The sequence below is a fragment of the Oreochromis niloticus genome, linkage group LG12 (genome assembly GCF_001858045.2).
Source record: "Oreochromis niloticus isolate F11D_XX linkage group LG12, O_niloticus_UMD_NMBU, whole genome shotgun sequence".
In the NCBI taxonomy this organism is placed as follows: domain Eukaryota; kingdom Metazoa; phylum Chordata; class Actinopteri; order Cichliformes; family Cichlidae; genus Oreochromis; species Oreochromis niloticus.
The window spans coordinates 35,075,756-35,094,433 of NC_031977.2; the positions used below are offsets into that span (position 1 = coordinate 35,075,756).

Genomic DNA, 18,678 nt, shown 5'->3' on the forward strand with positions numbered 1-18,678 from the left:
CCAGATTTAGATTAAAAATTTATGTCCTCAGAAACAAGGACACGGGAAGATGCAGACGTCAGAAAGATGATCTGTAATGGGATGAGCCGAAATAAGAAGAAAATGTTCATGCAGTTTATGTTTATGAGAAATGTTACGGATTACTCTAATGACACTGCACAGTCCATACACAGATTTATACTTTGATTCTAAAATCAATTCAAAATGCAGCTTATCGTGTATTTTGATATTGTTCTTTAGTCCCCACAATATTTCTTTAAGGTGTTTCCCACACTTGTGGTTCTACTTCTGCCAGCATCTTTACTGTTACTCTTCAGGATCCTCTGGGTGCTCTGACTCCTGTTTATATCTCTCTGGTATAGTGTAGAGTTTGTTTCTGGGTGTAATAGATCTTTAGGTCCGTGGAAAAGCTTTGATATTTTGAACCACTTACCCGCAGTATGTCAAACCCCACCCAGAAATACCCGACATCGTGAACAGCGCAGGTTTAATTGGCTATCTGAGTGCTAAAGAGCGACTGGACTGAGCTGTAAATGATCTCAGACCCTGGCATCCACTCTCACCTGTTTCCTTCAAAGAGATAATGTGATGGCCTGTCGTGTTAAGTTGGTGCGTCAGCAGAAGATCTGACAATCTGTGTTTGGATATGCATCTCTGCCTCAAACCCATCCTTTCAATGACATCACTCACCACCCCTCCCATTGGACAAAGTGACCGTCAGTCCGAGGCACTGACCAATGACTGCCCGGCGGTGCATGTGAGGGAGGTGTGGCAGGTGCAGTGCTGTAGCCATGGCGACAGTGGATGCTGAGCACTGCCACGACTTTGTGTAGGCAGAGTCTGAATGGGGATGACATCACTCAGGGAGACGGGAGAAAAACAACATCTCCTTCAGTTCCTGTGTCTGTTTTTCTGCCCGTGACGATAACACCAAATGTTATTTGGAGGAAGATGCAAAACTAAAGACGGTCATTTTGTTAGAAATCAAATTTGAACCAAAGCAAAGCCAGAAACTGGCATCTCTGTGTTGCTGTGCCAAAAAGATGACTGCTGAAGAAAGCCAGTACTGATACAATCTTCACCATTAAAGCTCAAATGTTTTGGAAACTGTTTGAAAATGAGTTTTGGTTGAATTTTATATTTAGGAAACCTTTGTACACATGTGTGATTAAAGAAATATGACACTTTATTAAAAGGTGAGAGGAAAAAAACGAAATAGAAATCATTACAAGTTACAAAAATATAATATTTTTTAACAGCAAAAATAAAAGATAAAATTAATTAATGTTATTAAATCACCATGAAGTACAGAATCTCTAGAAATAAAATTCAACAGAAAAAAAGGACAAAATATTCTTAAAATACTTCAAATTTAAAAAAATATTAGTTCATTTTAAAATACAGTAGTAACAATAAACAAAAGAACGTGACAACGCTGCGTTTACTGACTGTTTTATTTAGCTGTGTTAAGGCGGAACCGTGATCAACAAACCTGACTGGTCCACAAAGGCAGCATCAGCCCAGTTACACCAGTATGTCTGTGCTGGTTTTTCCACGATGTAGGTTTTAATGTCTCATGTGACAAGATGGGAACAAACAGCATACCCCTGATGTTTAGATGCTCCTCCTCACTGAATCTCGCTCTCTCTCTCTTTCTCCTTCTCTGGTTGTGACTCACGCTCTGGGCATGAGGGCCGGCCCCTCCTTCAGATGACATCAGAGGGCTTGAAATAGCTGCTGCTGCAGCAGCAGCAGCAGCATTAAAGCTTCCAGTCATGGGGTCCTGCTGTGAGGCCTGCAACCCAGAGCAGCCACTTCCAGCTGAGGAGGGGAGTGAGACTGGGAGGGGTGGGCAGAGCCATAAAAACAAAGAGACGGAGGAGATAATGAAGTGATGGGAGCAACAAGTCAGAGAGGGTGATCAGCTCAACATCCTTTCAGAGCTACTCTCACTCAGAAGGGGTGCAAAATATGAGAGCGGCAATTATGTTTGGTCAAACTGACCATGTGTACCTGGATATTTTTCATTTTCACTGGTTTAATCTTTCGTCTTTGTTTCTTACTTTGCAATAAACTAATAACATGAACTAATTCATGGTACATAATATAGCTGCAAATATGTTAGCCATATATGTGGTTATAACAGTAGATGTCCATATTAAACATGGCAAAGTTTCAAATAATGGATGCCAACGTAAGTAGAAATAATGCTTAAAACCCCAAAAGCTCACACAGACTGATCTACACACTCAGAATCAGACTGTTTTTTTCTAATCCTGGCTCTGTATGATGTCACTGAGAGCTAATACTGTTATCTCCAACCGAGCTTCATAACAAAATATGAAATAATCATGAAAAGCTCAAGTTTATGGACTCGAATTGTGACATTTGATCAGGACAGTAAAAATGTGTATGTAATGTATTTCTCTGCAGCACCTATTTTTTACAGATAAAAACTAGGGATGTGTTACCATGGCAACCAAGAAAACAGCTTTAAAGGAAGTGCCAACGATTGTGTCTTAACCCAGACTGTGACCTGTTTCATTCCTAACCAAGTGGCTTTTAAGACTAAATTTAATCAAAGCACATATTTAAACATTAAAAAAACGAATAATGCTTGATAAGTGATTTACTCCAGCTCCACCATCAGCTCCTCCTGTGCCCTGCAGCCTCCTCCAGCCTCCAACCATGAACTGTTTCACCGTTTGAAAGTGGAAAATCCTGATTTCATGAACATGGATTGTACATATGAGACCAAACGGATTTAAAGTCAGGGTCAAACTGTCTTCCCATCTCAAGCACACAGCTCTGGTTGCGAGCAGTGGCACCCACCCACCTGCTGCTTGGGCCTCCTGTTTGAGAGGGGCAGCCAATCAGAAGAAAGTTGGTTTAAACTGTGAGGACATAAACAGCTCACATGAGACAGACGATGAACTGAGGGTCCACGTCAAGTATTTCTGTTTATGCATGAACGGCATGCATATTTGCATTAAATCCTCTAGCAAAAAGCAGAGAATCAAATAGTATGGAAAGATTTCATTACCCTCATATTCTCAGTTTACCTCTCACTCCTCATGCTTCCCTCACACCCAAACACTTATCCTTATCCCTCACTCCACTTTCACATCACAACCTGTCTGTGGATGAAGTGACAGAGTGTGAAAAAAAGAAAACAGCCTTCCACACACAGAGAGACCAAGAGAGAGACCCTCCTGTGCAAGAGAAGGTCAGGAGACGTGAGGAACATGTGAACATGTGAGTAATATGTGCAGACATAAACAGCTAACAGCAGCACACCCTGACTATCTGCAGCCATCACAACACCAACAGCACACCCATCCATATCCCCCCTGCCTGCCGCTCTATCTGCGCACAGGAAATGGACCTTACAAAGTAAAGGTTAGATTTGATTCTCACTCGGAGCTGCCTGGTCTGTGTCTCATAACTGCACTCAGTCATCAGCAATCAAAAAGAATGATTAAAAAAAAACCCAAAACATCATTTTATCTCTAAAGTTCGTCTAAACGTTTTAAAAAAAATGTATAAACTCATAAATTACAGTACAACCTCAATTACTAGTGAGATGCTGTGTAAAGTGTAAATGAAAACAGAATTTGATGATCTGGAAATCTAATAAAACCATATTTTATTTACCATAGAACAAAAAAAAGTTTAGCTCATTTGGAATTTTAAGGCAGCAACACATCCTAAAAAAAGTTGAGTGCTGTGTGGCATCCCCTCTTCTTTGAACAGCAGTCTGTAAAGACCTGGGAACTGAGGACACCCAGCTGGACTTTCAGGAGATGATAGATGATTCTAGCTGCTCAGCAGTCCAGGGTCGTCTTTGTTGTATTTTTGGTTTTGTGATGTTTTTAATTAGATGTTCATACATGGCTTCTTCTTTGCACACTATTGTTTTCTTGCAACTGTGTATATGTAACTTTGGATTATACAGATTATACAGTATACTACAGTATGTCAAAAATGTAGACTCTTGGGAAAAAGTAACATTTTTACACTTAACATCACATAATCTGTATTTATTACATGCACAGTGAAATATTTCAAGCAGTTTTTATATCAAACTGGATGATTTTCATAAAAAATCTGTAATCCAGTGTCTCAGTTTATTTGAATAGTTTATTTTGAGTTTGAGTATATTGTGCATCTCTTGGACTGTTGCAATAAACACAACCACAGTAATGGGTTGTGGTTGATGATCATCAACACCCCCCCACAGGGAGGATAAGGCATGGGTGAGAGGTGAAAACGCTGGCTGTCCACAGAGTGCTGTATGTAAGGTGTGCAGGTAACAGGGATGACCACAGCCTTGAAGAGAGAGGATTCTTATGAAAAGTTCATTAATTGTGAGAGCTTCACAAGAAGTGGACTGAGGCTAGTTTCCGAGCAACTGTCACATTCCCAATATCAACCCACTCCTTACCGGGACTAAGGAGGAAAAGATCTGAACTCCTGCTGAGAGGTCTGAAGTCCTTTTTGCAGATTAAAGTTAATTTTGGATTTCATTTGGAAATCAAAGACCTGAAGTCTGAAGGAAGAGTGGAGAGCCTCAGAATCCAAGGTGTTTGAAGTCCAGTGTGAAGATTCTCCAGTCTGTGATCAGCTGGGTGCCAGGTCACCTGTGGGTGTTTTTGGTGGTCGGTCTGCTGTTTTTTACCAAGTTCAAAGTCAACCCACCTGTTTACCAGGAGATTTTAGATAACTTCATTATTCCATCTCCCTGCAAGCTTTACGGAGATGCCAAGTTCATTTTTCCAGCAGTGCCCCAGTGTCAAAACTACTACCCAGGTCTACTCACATAATTATTATTGTGCTTAATTGGCCAGCCAACACACCTCACCTAAACCCCAGAGAGAATCTGTGGGTTATTTTTTATGGGGTAGAAGTAGTTTTGTTGTTTTATTCTGTCTTTTATTGGTTTGGTGTTATAGTATGGTTTTATGCATGTTTATATAGATCGTGCATGCTTTTATTTTGAAATTTTGTTTTTTTCTTCCTACCCACGCCGTAATCAAAGCAATTCTCCACACCTGCTCACACTGCATAAAAGATGGGAGGTGGGTGCAGTCAAGGGGAATCACAGAGCATGGGAGAGGAGTCAGAGCATGCACAGAAGTGGCACAAGCATGAAGACCGCAGAGCTTCAGCAGAGCAGAAGGATGGAGAAGCCAGACAGATGCCAGGGAGACTGGAAGTGTCTGTGGAACTGGAGCTGTATGCAGTAAGGCCTTTCTCAGCAAGAGATAGTTGGTGCTAGAAGATCTATTTCAAGACTGTTGCACCTGTCATACATTATATATGTGTGGGACTGTAAATAAATGTTGGAGTTTTGTACCACTCGGCTACCACCACCCCCATTTATTTTATTTGTTTTAGCTGCTTTCCACCCGATGGAAAAGGACCTCCCTCTTCCTTCTCCTTTCCCCTCGTTACATATTATCAAACAAAAGATAAGAAACACCCCAAAATACCACAGCGATGCAGTAATCCATGGTAAAGGAGCCCCAGATAAGTATTGAGTGTGTAAATGAACATACTTTTAAGAAGTTATACATATATTTATATAGAATAAAAACCTGTCCAAAGTATTGCCTGGGGACAAAAAGTGATCTGCCAAGAGTTCCACAGTCCGACCAGCTGGTGGCTTTGCTAAAGGACAGTAAATCAGCTTAGATGACATTTTAGAGTTTTCTGTGAATTATACAGGAAATCATGGGACAGACTGCCAGTACTTTTTCTATCATTTTACAGGTCCCGTGGAGACATGCTGATGTGTCTCTATTATGGTCGTTTGTCTATTGTCAAGCACTTATCTGCACAATCTCATATACACACACACACACACACACACACACACACACACACACACACACACACACACACACACACCTTCATACACCAAGTTACTTTTTGCATAATGCTCAGTATTTTGCACATTTCTCTTGCACTGTCTTGTGTCTGTGTCGTTCTGTTCTGTCTGCTGTTGTTTGGGGTTTTTTGCAATTTTTGCACTTTGCACTTTATGTAGTCCTGTGTTGATTGTCTGTTAGATGTCATATGTAGCACCACGGTCTTGGAGGAACATTGTCTCGTTTCACTGTGTACTGCACCACTGCACATGGTTAAAATGACAATAAAGCCACTTAAGTTATATTTATTATTAGGTGTTTCTGTGCTTGGTGTTGATCAAGTTTTTATTTTTTTTTTGCTTTCACTCTACCATCTTGAGTCTTGTTGCATTTAAGATTCCTTTATGTGTAATTTGGTTAGTCCCCTTTGTCACAATACTGGGTCTTTGAGTCCAGCTGCCACAAGGCAAAAGACAGGGTACACATTTTTAATTGATGTGAATGTTCTCAGGATGTACTTCTTTATACTAACAGAGGATTCATTCTGAGGTATTTGTTTTTACAGGTTATTGGTAATATTAGTTCTCTGGCCACTCTAAATTGGGCTGTTTGTGCCCCACAAACTACTATAAGTTTACCACCCTCTGATATAAAAAGTCTAAAATATTGAAAATTATAACTTTGAAGTCTATATTAATATTATGCATTTATAGTCCGGCAGCCTGAAGAGAAAAGCATAATGTGGGATAAATTAGAGGCTGACAGGCTGCTTTGTGCTTGAAAACAAGCCAGCCACCTCAAGGACATCAAAATACGAGGCTGTGTGGGCATCAGCATCACAAGCTAGACAGATAGAAAGCACCGTGCAGAGAATATTTATCTAAGTATGTACTGTCACAGGAGCTCCCATCATTACAACAAATGAACTGTCTGTACTTTACCAAATGATTCATGCTTAATAAGCTGTGCAGCTGCAGGTCAGATAATCTTTCTGCAAAATAAAAGCTGCAGAGCTCAGTGACACCTTTTAAATGGTCAGTACACTCAAATCAGCATAAATACACACGGTGTGACTCACCCATAGTGGGTTTTAAGCATCGCACAAAGTTTTCCCAGGTTTTGAGATATTTTCTGCCACAGCCTCATTTGTGCTGCTCACAGCAGAGCAGACTCAACACTTCACAGAGCCCGACAGACGCTTCTCCTGGACTGAAACGCACAGCTTCATTAAATAAGATTTTGTGGCATTATACGGCACGCCAAAGTTTTATCTGGCTTCTGCTTTCAGTTTGCACTTGATACACACTTGATAAAGTTTGTAAACATTTGTGAGTGTGGAAAACAGCTGGGCACTTTACAGGATCTGATTAAACAATAAAGATTAATAATTATATTAGTTGTTTAATGATTAAAATATATGAGGTGATTGTCTGATTGTTGGGATTTTCACTAATATTGTGACGTCTTTAGCTTACAAGATAAAGTGCTTTGATGTAACTGCAGTTATAAATTGATTAAAACTGAGCTGAGTTAACCCTTTAAAACCTGAACCATTGAATCACATTTACTACATAAGCAATATTTTTGCAATTTAGTCATTAAAAATGTGTCATGCAATTTATATCATTTTTGGGGGGTAAAAAAAAGTCATGCTGATGATGTAGAAGTCTCAAAAACTCACAAAAACACGTGTATCAAATACGATACGCTTGGATTTAAAGGGTTAAACTGTTTACCAGTGAGTAGCACAGAGACTTCCAGCAAAACCAGATTTGGGTAACTTGTACTGCAAGTGGTTGAAGGCAAAGAGAAAAAGAAAAGGACAAAACAGAAATTAGGGGAGAGCAAAGACATGACATCCAACATTTTTTTTTAAATGAATTAAGGTGATATTATTGTCACATAATTGCTGCAATGTCTGTCTGTCAAATTATCTGAATAAATTCCAGATTCAATTATTTTAGCTCCATTTTTGGTCTCCACCAGCTAAAAAAAGTGTCGGGCTTCTTGTTTATTACTTCTGCAGTTTCCTCTTTGCTGATTGGAAGCTGTGTCTGTCTGCCACAGGCTAAAGCTCTTATTTATCTATTCATTAATGCTTCTGAAAGCTGTTACACAAAAGCATCTTTTGGTGGAAAAGACAGCTAGTCTTTCTCTCGTTTTACTGACACATGCCAAAAACTGAAAAAAAGTGTATTTTTAAAGAAATTACTGCTTCCCGAGATCAAAACATTGATGTTTCATTGTGTGGCAGCCTTTTTTGTGGAGTAAATTTACATTTCTGTCTCTTCTGATGACTTTAGGCTGGAGTAGTGGGTCTGAAGAAATAATGAGACCAAGGATGGAATGATACAGAAGCTTGGAGAAATGAAGGTAAACAAGAAGATTTTTGAACTCATCTGAAAACATAACAGAATGACTTTATGGTTAAATGTATGTCTTCTGTTTGGAAAGTAGTCTTTAGCCTTAACATTGAAGTCAGAGTTATGTGATGAATATGGGCTTAAACTGCAGGGTCTTATCTTTAATCTAAAATTATGAAATTATTACATTTTTAAAGATACACACTCCTTCTTTAGGGACTTTGTTTCAATTGAACAGAAAAGCTGTTTAATCTTTATTTTAAGCGGGTGGGAGGTCTAGAGATGATTCTATCTGTGGCATTTTGTTTACTGTGAACCTACAACATGTGAGCTCATGATGCAAATTTAGTTGTCCATCCTTACTGGGTCTGAGCAGAAACGTGGCAATTAGAGACCAGAGAATCAGAGACATTTGGTGACTTGGAAACAAGAGCTGGTGAAGTGAAGTGGGTGGGTGGGTTCATTTCAACAGCTATCACTTCAAGTCCTCGAATTTCATCAGCTTTCTGTGAGCTGGCTGCCATGTCGCTGTTTGTTATTTACTGTGTGGAAGCCCCGAGACAAAATCAACAGTTCAGTATATTCTGAAAAAAAAAAGTTGGTTAAAAAAAAAGGCCTGGATAATAGAAAACAACAGCGGAGGATGATCGCAGGATCCTTTCCATGATAATAAAAATCCCCTTTACAGCATTCAGTGAAATCCTGAAAAGTCTCCAGAAGATAGACTTATCATAATTTAGGTCTACCATCATAAAGAGAACTTCCTGAGAGACAATTCATCACAAATCATCTGCTCAGATCAGCCAAAGAGAAGAAAGCATTTTATAGTGAAGAGATCAAATCTGCATTTCACTGACTGAAGACAAACTAAAGGAAGAAAAGCAAATCTCTCTGAAGACAGCTGCAGGCCTGGCAAAGCATCTAAAAGAAGCAAACCTACTATATATTTTGCAGTGTTTCTGGCAGTCATTGCCTGCAAAGATTTCTCCACAAAGTTCATTTTATTTACAACTGTTTGAACAATGACCTTTGAAACTTTTAACAGTATATTAAAATGATTGTACTTCTTTAACTGTTAATGCTAATCTTTATTTTTTGCACTTCAATATCAAATAACTGATACGTATGTTATTATACATAATATATTTTGATATTTAAAATATGACATTGAGTCAGTATGTGGACACAACATGTTTGTTATTTGTACGACTGTTTCTGTTGAGTCATTCTGAGTCATTGTGGGATGCATGTAAACTGCTGAGGTTTATTCCACAGCCCTTACATATATAATACACAGTTATTCTCATAATACAGAAATTAAAATTCAAATAACTCCTTTACTTTGAGCTATTGCAGGTTAAACAGTTGTGAGTGAGAACAGACTGAGAGGCTGCTGGGAGAGAGGTAGTGAGACTCATTTGTCACCTCGAGCCTTCACACTCATCAAATACGATTAAAAAAAAAATATGAGCACTTTTATGAGAGAAGAGGAAAATGTTCCAGTCTTCTTTTATCTGCATATAGAAATTAAAAATGTCAATCCCCCCACTGCACTGGCTTTATCTTCATACCATGGCAGGCTATAGTCATTTTAAATAATCTGTTTAAAGTTGTTTGCAAGGAATTCACATTTTTTATACCTTAGCAGAATTCTTGCCTTTGTTGTTGAAGATGCCGTCACATGTATGACCATGATATGGATATGATGATACTGAAGGAAGTAAAGAGGGCGTTAAGATCAGTTATAAAACAGCAACCTTTCTGTTTGAGGTACTTACTGTGTGTCAGTCTAACTCACCTAAATAGAGAATGATTAACCTGTGAGATAAAAGCAAAACTGTTGTGAGAACAGAAGAACTAATAACAACTGAAACTCTTAGGAGTGCATTCAAAAGCCCTTTTCTAGAAACAAAAGAGTGAACATTGTAAGTACATTCACTCAAGTAAACCAGAAGACAGGAGGAAAAAACAAAACAAAATATAGTAAAAGAAAATTTGTAGGGCAGAACTTTTATTTTTCCTTCTTTGTGACCCCAATAAACATCTTAAGACCCCTCATATTTTATCTGGTGATCCCTTTTAGGTCATCTGTACACAGTGACATTGGATTCTAAATCAAACAATCAATGTGAAGTGCAGAATTTGGGGTTTATTTCAAGGGGTTTAAAAACAATTTTGCATTAACTGTTTAGGAATTGCCATAATTTTTATTCATATTTGAAATACTTTGCAATTAAAGACCACCTGCTTTATTTGAGGGTCTTTCTGCCTTCAGTTTTGCCTTTAGATCATCTCATAATATTTCATTTCTTTGCCCTGAGAAACTCTTGGGCTGCTTTTGCATTTTGCTTTGGTTTATTTATCCATGTCCACTCTGAAGCACGGTCCAATCAGTTTTGTCTGACTCTGAGCAGAGAGTATAGCCCCGTACACGTCACAATTCATCCTGCGACTATCTGCAGTCACATTAATAAACACTAGTGAGCTGATTCCTCATGCATGCTCACACATAACAACCCCCCACCATGTTTGCCAGATGATGTGGTGGTATGCTTTGATCTCTCTGTTAGGTTTAATTTGGTTTGACCTGTTGATGGCCTCCTTTATTTCAATTATTGGACATCATATTCTAACTTCCAGTGAACAGCTCCCAAATCCAAGTTCAAGTCTTGGAATCTTTTCTCTGCTAAATGTTTCATGGAATAATGAGGGAAAAGGCCTCCCTTGACCATGAAACTGAGAACAGTTGAGTGTCATTGGCATAGAAGGGAAGATAGTCACAGTGTAACTGCAGAACAAAACAAAACAAAACAAAACAAAACAAAACAAAACAAAACAGCCCTGAAGCTCAGAAAATATAGTCAAGAAATCTGAGGAACCAGTGCAGACTAAATTCATTCATCAATAAACTGTCAATTCCCAATCCCACAGTATAGTCTTGCTTAATTTATATAAAGCTTCCCCCCCTAAAGAATTCATTGTTTGTCACTTGGAGACCTGCTAAAAATAATTAGAATTAATTATTTATATATATGACCCTATGCCCTTTGGCACTGAGCCAACAGTCAAACCAGGTAAAAGGAAGTGCGGCTGCAGTCGATGAAACACACAACTGCAGACGTCCGACTCTTCAGCTGCACAAACCGAAAACAACAAGCACTGTCACCTGCAGTTCTTTGTGTTTTAAAGAAATGACCTGACAACCCTCCAAACTGACACACTTGCACATCAGAAAAGAGACTAGTCAATTTCATGCCTCAGTAATTGTTTTTCATTTAAAGCCCATATTTCCTGCAAGGCCTGTAATATTCAATGAAGAAGTTCCGCCTCTGTGGTAAACTGTCAAAGTTCATTTCATCACCTTTCACAGACACGACATTCACCACAGACCAGTTCCTTTTTGCAGCTGCGTTCCTGTTTTAAACTGCTCCAGGCCAGTGCTCTGGTCTAATTTACATTATCACTTTCAGGGCTTTTTATGGTGCTCAAATAAGCACATAACAATTGTCTAATGTCTGCATTCTTGTTGTTTATCTATGCTCACAAAAAATGTAGAAGAGAATAACCATTTAAACTAACTCACCTTAACAGTTTATATATTACACTCAACAGTTACAGACTTTGAATCCTACATATCAGGACATAATAAGCAGTTGTCTGGTCCTTAGCAGGTTTTCAAATTAGGCAATCACAGCTTCAGAAGAACAACAACACATGACACATCACACTCATTTTTTATTTGGTAAACTGTAAGCCGAATAGCAGAAGCAGTGTGTGAAAAATGAAGAACATCCCATGATTCGGTAGCTTTTAGAGCAGCAATCATTTTGTTGAGTGTCAGTTTAGGTCACTGGGCTGAGCAGGTGACCCATGTGCTGCAAGGCTATTTGCAGAAAGCTGAGTTTGATGCTGCCCCAGGCAGATTTACTGTGTGTCCCCCCTTAAAGCATTTCTATCAGGTTGAGGTCTGGACTTTGACTGTGCCAACACATCAGCTTGAGGTTTTTTCTTTTTCACTTATTTTGTGGCAGATTTGCTGCTGTGCTTGGCATCATTGTCCTGTTGCATGACTCAGTTCAGCCAAACTTTAGCTGTCAGACAGATGAGCTCACATTTGATTCTAGGATACCTTAGTACACAGAGGAGTTCATGGTCGACTGTGAAACAAGCCTAAACCATCACCCGGGGCGATCGTGGCTCAAGAGTTGGCAGTTCGTCTTGTAATCGGAAGGTTGTCTCGGTCGTTGTGTCCTTGGGCAAGACACTTCACCTGTTGCCTACTGGTGGTGGTCAGAGGGCCCAGTGGCGCCAGTGTCCGGCAGCCTACAATGTAGCTTGCCATCACCAGTGTGTGTGAATGGGTGGATGACTGTATATAATGTAAAGCGCTTTGGGGTCCTTAGGAACTAAGTAAAGCGCTATACAAATACAGGCCCTTTACCACCCCTCCACCACCGTGCTGATAGTTCAAATGAGGAGTTTGTCCTGATAAGGTGATTTGGTTTTCTCCAAACGTGGTGCTGTGCTTTATGTTAAACATCGCCACTTTGGACTCGTCTGTCTGAAGGACATTGTTCCAGAAGTCTTTCTTAGAACTTTTCAAACCTAAGCCATGCTGCTATGTCTTCTCCTGGCAAGCCTTCCAAACAATCCATAAGTGTTCAGGCTTCTTCTACTTGTAATTGATATAAACTTTAACATTTAACAAGCTAACAAGGCCTGCAGAGTCTGAGATGTAGCTTTTTTAAAGTTTCTCTGAGCATTGCGTGGTCTGACCTTGGGGTGAGTTTGTGGGAACATAGACTCCTGGGGAGATTGTCTTGAAAAACTATAGATTGATGGACTTCAGTTCCTTGAAAGTGGCAACTGTTGCTTCTCTAAGCTCATCGCTGATGTCTCTGCTCTTTGACATTGTGATAAAAAATACAAAACCCTCAGTTTTCCAGTCCAGCAAACTGCCGACACTTTAGCGTTTATGGAGGTGGTCATTCTGATGAATGATTAATTAAGCAAGTGATTTCATTAGTAGCACTTGGCTGCTTACCTAAATTTCAGTGGAAGTAGTAAGTGTGTATTTAGTTATTCCATACACTCCTACGCCTTTTTGTTGTTGTTAAATAAATAATGAAAGTGTGATATGCCATGTTGTTTATTTGAGATTACATAATTTTAGAACCTGCTAAAGACCAGATAATGTTTTTATATTATGTAAAATTGCACTTTTGTTGTCATAACGGTCTTTAAAATGTAAACAATAAAAGTTGCATGATCTTTAGATTGTATACATTTAAAAAAGTAAATATACAAAAAGCTAAATCCTCCATTTTTCTGTCTTATTTGCACACATTCAGAAAAAGTTAATGCGCTATGAAACATGGCATATGAAATTTAAAATGTAAAAATAATGACACCTTCTGACAAACCGAGACTTAATGCCATTGAAAATTTTATTGTGATATCTGATAGTTTACATTAGAGTGAAAACAGACATGTGACATGGCTTTAATAAGACAGAATGCAAAGCAATGTAGTCAAATAAAAAGCATAGAATATTTGCTTTTAAATTTAGGAAGAAAAACAAACAAAAAACAGGCACGACATTATAAATACAACATGCTTTTAGACCTCAAACTGTAGTTTAACAGTCCTAAGAAAAGAACTTGTACAGTCTTTTCTCCTGTATACCCATCTAGCCTTTGATCAACATCCTGTTTAGAAAGTAACAGAGCGCAAAAAGTAGGTAGCCAGTGCCACGATAACAACAGAACAACAATAAAAAGTAAACAGTTTTCAGCAGCAAATATCTACATTTTTCATCCAGGCTGCTTTGACGCCGTATTTCAGAGAATCAAAACATTCTACAGAAAGACAATGTCATAGGTGACAGGTTTTCTACTCTTTGATTTTGGTATCGCAGTCGAATCTCCAGGAGACCATCGACCGTGGCCCCTGGCTTCGTTCCTGCCCGCTGACACATGACACTGATGCATTCGATAGAGCCTGGGTCTTTATTTGGTACGCACTGGCGGTGACACTGGCAGCTGCTTTTTGTTGGTTCAACTTTGACTGACTGATCGAAGGGAAGAGTACAGACGCTCTGCAGCCGGGTTGCTCCCAGAAGCTGCTGCTGCCATGTGGAGGTCCTTAAGAGAAACTGGCTGTGTGCATGTAGCAGAGGGAAATCGTACGACTGTGTGTGTGCATTCAGTAACGATTTAGATAGACAAAAACAGTCCTGTAAGGTAGAATTCTTTCCAAATTTTGCTACCGGTGCTGGTCTTGTGAGACTGTGAGTGTGTGGAAAGTTCACAGAGGTAAACCAACCTAAAGGCAGGGCTGTGGCATTGTTATGTTAATGCAATCAGACTTTGCTGTTTTAATAAAAGCTCATCATAGTTCAGGAGCTGCAACCTTCGAGTGATACCAGACCAACGCCCAGCATTCTTCTCTAACGATGCATTCACGTGTTCCTGTGAACATCTAATGTTTGTAGCTTTAAACTGACCAAATCTCACGACATGTGGAAGAAGACGCGGCTTTAATCCAATGACCGTTTTATCCCATGGCGCTAAGAATGACCTTCCAGTCTGTAGTTTTCCAGCTTCTTACCAGGAAATGGAAAGACAAGCTAGTTCTGACTGAAGGAGCTCAAATCTTTCACATCATATTTCAATACTTTAGAATTTGGACTCAAAAACAGGCCATTAAAACTTTGATACGACATCTGCAAAGAAGTTTGTTGCACCTCTGAGCATGGGCCCAAACTATGCTGCGGGGTTAACGCTTGCAGCTGCATTCAACACTATGCATTAAGTTGTTGGACAGAGCTGCAAATTCTTGCTTGCATTTGACATGCCCGGCGTGTCCTGCATAACATTGAAAGGATGCAGCACCAGAACTGAGATGTGACTAAAACAGGCTATTATCATCAAAACAAGCCGATCAAATAGATAAGGGGAGTAACAGTTCACTTTTACACAATAAAAGAAAAAGAAAAACACCACAAGAATGAATACGTTCAAAAAATACAATCAGATATTCACAGCCAGTGTTGCCGCAAACTAACGACCTCCGACATAGCTGCCACAGGGTGCATTTCTACACCTGAAAGCCCTCAGCACAGGAGACACTGACTGTGGTGGCCAAAGGGTCTCGGTAAAGGCTCTCCCTGCGACATGGTGGGAGATTCCAGCTCGCCCTCAACGTCTACATGGCTCAGCAGAGACCTAAACACCGGCCCTCTAACGGGCGCTTACCACACAAGCTAAATAAACAAGCTAACAGAAAAAAAAGCAAACAAACCAAACGGGGAATAAATCACTTCCAAACAAACTAACCTGGCTGTCAACCTCACAGATCAGCGAGAGAGACAGTGAAACCAAACAGCTGTGAAAGGGAAGAAAACACGCCAGGAATACTCAAAAAGAAAAAAGAAAGAGGGGAAAACTGAGCAAGAGAAGGTAAACATTCGCTTTGGTGTGCAGGCATGCATGTGGACTAACACATGCATGTATGCGCACACACCACACAGCCAGACACCACACAGCCAGAGGTACGGTGAACAAAAGTGCTTCAAGTAGGGGAAGTAAAAGAACTAACCCAGTAGAAATACGTATAAAACCTTAAATATGTTACTTTATGTACAAAAACTGGAACACGGGCCAATATCTTAGCTGTTTATGTATTTATATTTCAAGTAGGTATCACTGCTAACTATCAAGGGTTTGCATTGTCATAGTTTTAGGTTAAAAGGTCGTGTGATCTGACTGACCTTGCCGGCAAAGTAATCAATCACTGCTGATTTTTTTTTTTCCTTTTTCTTTTCTTTTTTTTTTTTTTAAAATCTCTCCCATCCTCTCCCACCCTGCCCACACCATCACCTGCTGCCATCTTTTTAATCCCTCTGATTAAAAAGTCCAACAGGTCCCGGGCAACCTCTTCCTCCTCTTTGCTTTACTCTGAGAAATAATATACTGAATATCCATCTGTTTTTGCACCTCTAAATCTTAACGTAGAAAATATATGTGTGTATATATACCAAGTCTCTGTTATCCATAGAGCTCTGAGGATTTTGGTGAAGAATGTTATTTCGAGGGCTACTTCTTTGAACCAGGAAGGGGGCAAAGGGAAGGGGAAGACACATCGGTTCACATGAAAGTTTTCAGAGTTATGCACTGCACAACAGAAGGAAAAATAAAAGAAAACAAGTAGAGGGAGGCCGTTCGTGTTTTGAAGAGGCACGAGATTCATACGGCTTGGAGGCAAATCACAGATGTCGTCCACAAAGAGACGATTCATACGCTCCGAGAGAGAGAAGTACGTAAAGTGCAAAAGATCTACAAGAACGGGGCGAAGCGGCGGGATTTCCAGGATAGCAGCAAAGAATCAGAAACTACTTTTTGAGGTGGAAGAAGTGAGAGGAAACCCTGAATTTAAACAAAATGAAACCAAATTTCCTCAAAGTATCTAACAGGCAGCTGCTAAGCATACCAGAGTCGACGAAGCCCTCCTGCTCCGGCTTCCTTTCCATCTCCAACAATCTGTTGTTCATCTGTGAGAAGGCCATTGGGAAACGAGAGCGAACAAACATTTTGCCTCCAAACCGCGATGGACCAAACGCCTCTGCAAAGTGCAAACGAAGTCGTTCAAGTATGCCACTGTATAATGCATGACCACACACACACACACAATGCATATATACACACAGTAATATGCATATATACATATGTGCATGACAGCAAATATATATATAGAAACCATGTTCCAATATCTACGTACTACGAACATTTTCATAGTATTTATGGATATGTAATCATACTATGTGTATTTATATTCATATGTAAAGTGTGTCTCTTATTGTTTCATTACTAGACAATGGGATAATACACTCTGTCATCGTGTTTTATGATGTGTGGGCACTGACGTAAGGATCCCCAGTCTAATAACCATTTCTGCTCCTTTTTCGTCTTTCACTCGTGGTACTGCTGCAAACTGGGACCAGCCACAATCGCAATTAGCCAAACACTACAAATATTTATCTATAGATCTATGTATACGTATATATATACCCATTTATGTCAAACAAATACTAGGTGCTGCTTTCAATGCTTTTGGGTGCTGAAAAGTACCAGAAAGAGGGAAAAAGAAAGTCCAAAAAAAGGTAAAAACAGAAAAATATCAGGTATAAAATTCCACATTACTGCAAACTCATTCTTTGCCTCTTTAAAAAAGAAAAAAGAAAAGAAAGAAAGCAAGATGCTGCTACATATTTGCAACTACGATAAACTCCCTTTCCCCCTCTGCTCCTCACCCATCCCTGATTACTCATTTGGACATTAGCAAAGAAAAGCATGCTCAGCTAGAGGCAGAGATACACCAAGCCGACAAAATGAATAAAAACAGACTTGACAGGGAAATAAAATATAATGCTAACCAGTAACATCCATCGGCTGCCAAACCAAATCTTTACCAACCCGACGTCAAAACTAAAGCAAATAACATTAAAATAATCAAAGTCATCCATCAAGAAAAGAAAAACGTCCTCTCGGTGAAGTCTCTCTCTTCGTTCGCATAGTGGTCGACACGTCACCACAATCACTTGTAAGCGTGTTTCGGTGGGGCGGCGGCGGGTTGAGAGTGGGCGGGGTCAATCCCAAAAGCTCTGGGGCTGCGAAGGAGAACGAGGAATCTTCAAAGTAACGGCGGGACTCCCGCGACGTCGATTTTCAACGAGTCGCTCCACTCGTCAGTCACCGTTTGTTCACTTTCACGATGAGCAGGTGGGTGCGTGTGCACGTGAAGAAGGCGGGAAGGTGGAGGTGTTTGTTTGTTTGTTTTTTTAACTGTTAGGAAAGTGCGGGGGCTGGTGGAGGGAGGTGGGGGGAGGGCCGGACGATCGCCCTCCCCCTGCAGTTCGATAAAGAGCATTCCCAGGTCAGAAAAACAACAACATCAAAAACAACAAAAACAAATGGAGAGGCGGAGCGTCACTCCCACCCGTTGTCCTTGATCATGTGAGCCAGCTCGATGATGAACTTTCCCTCTTTGTACTTTTGACTGCTTTCAAACGCGTGCTCCTGTTAAAAGAGGAAAAACATCAGAAAATCAGTCATGAAAAAGAAAAACACATTTATTAAACAAAACGAGTGACGGTGGGAATACAAAGTGGAATAAGAGCAATAAACAGCTGCTCTTCTTATCTCAATGGCTCATCTGTGCTCACTTTACTTTTGTTCTATCACCGGTGCATCATATAGATTAACGTGCCCTGCAGGGACTGCTGATGTAAATTAGCAGCTTTGATAAAATCTGGCATGCTTACATCTTCTAGGTTTTGTTTTTTTACAGCCATAAAAATGCACAAAAAGAAAGAAAGACTGGCGTTTTTGTCCCAGCCCTTTTTTACTTGGAGAACACGGGAAGTGTAGAGACGGCAGCATTCAAGC

At 39.9% G+C, this 18,678-nt stretch overlaps 1 protein-coding gene across 3 annotated transcripts in view; it reads right to left on the reverse strand.

The window, feature by feature from the left end:
• Positions 1-13,662: 13,662 nt before the first annotated feature.
• ypel1 (yippee-like 1) overlaps positions 13,663-18,678 on the reverse strand; it is a 31,208-nt gene continuing 26,192 nt past the window's right edge. For all 3 annotated transcript variants that reach the window (XM_003444473.5, XM_005451533.4, XM_005451534.2), the window contains exon 5: positions 13,663-18,309. In XM_003444473.5, the coding sequence (XP_003444521.1) occupies positions 18,220-18,309 (90 nt within the window). In that variant the 3' untranslated portion in view covers positions 13,663-18,219. The remainder of the gene's footprint in view (positions 18,310-18,678) is intronic.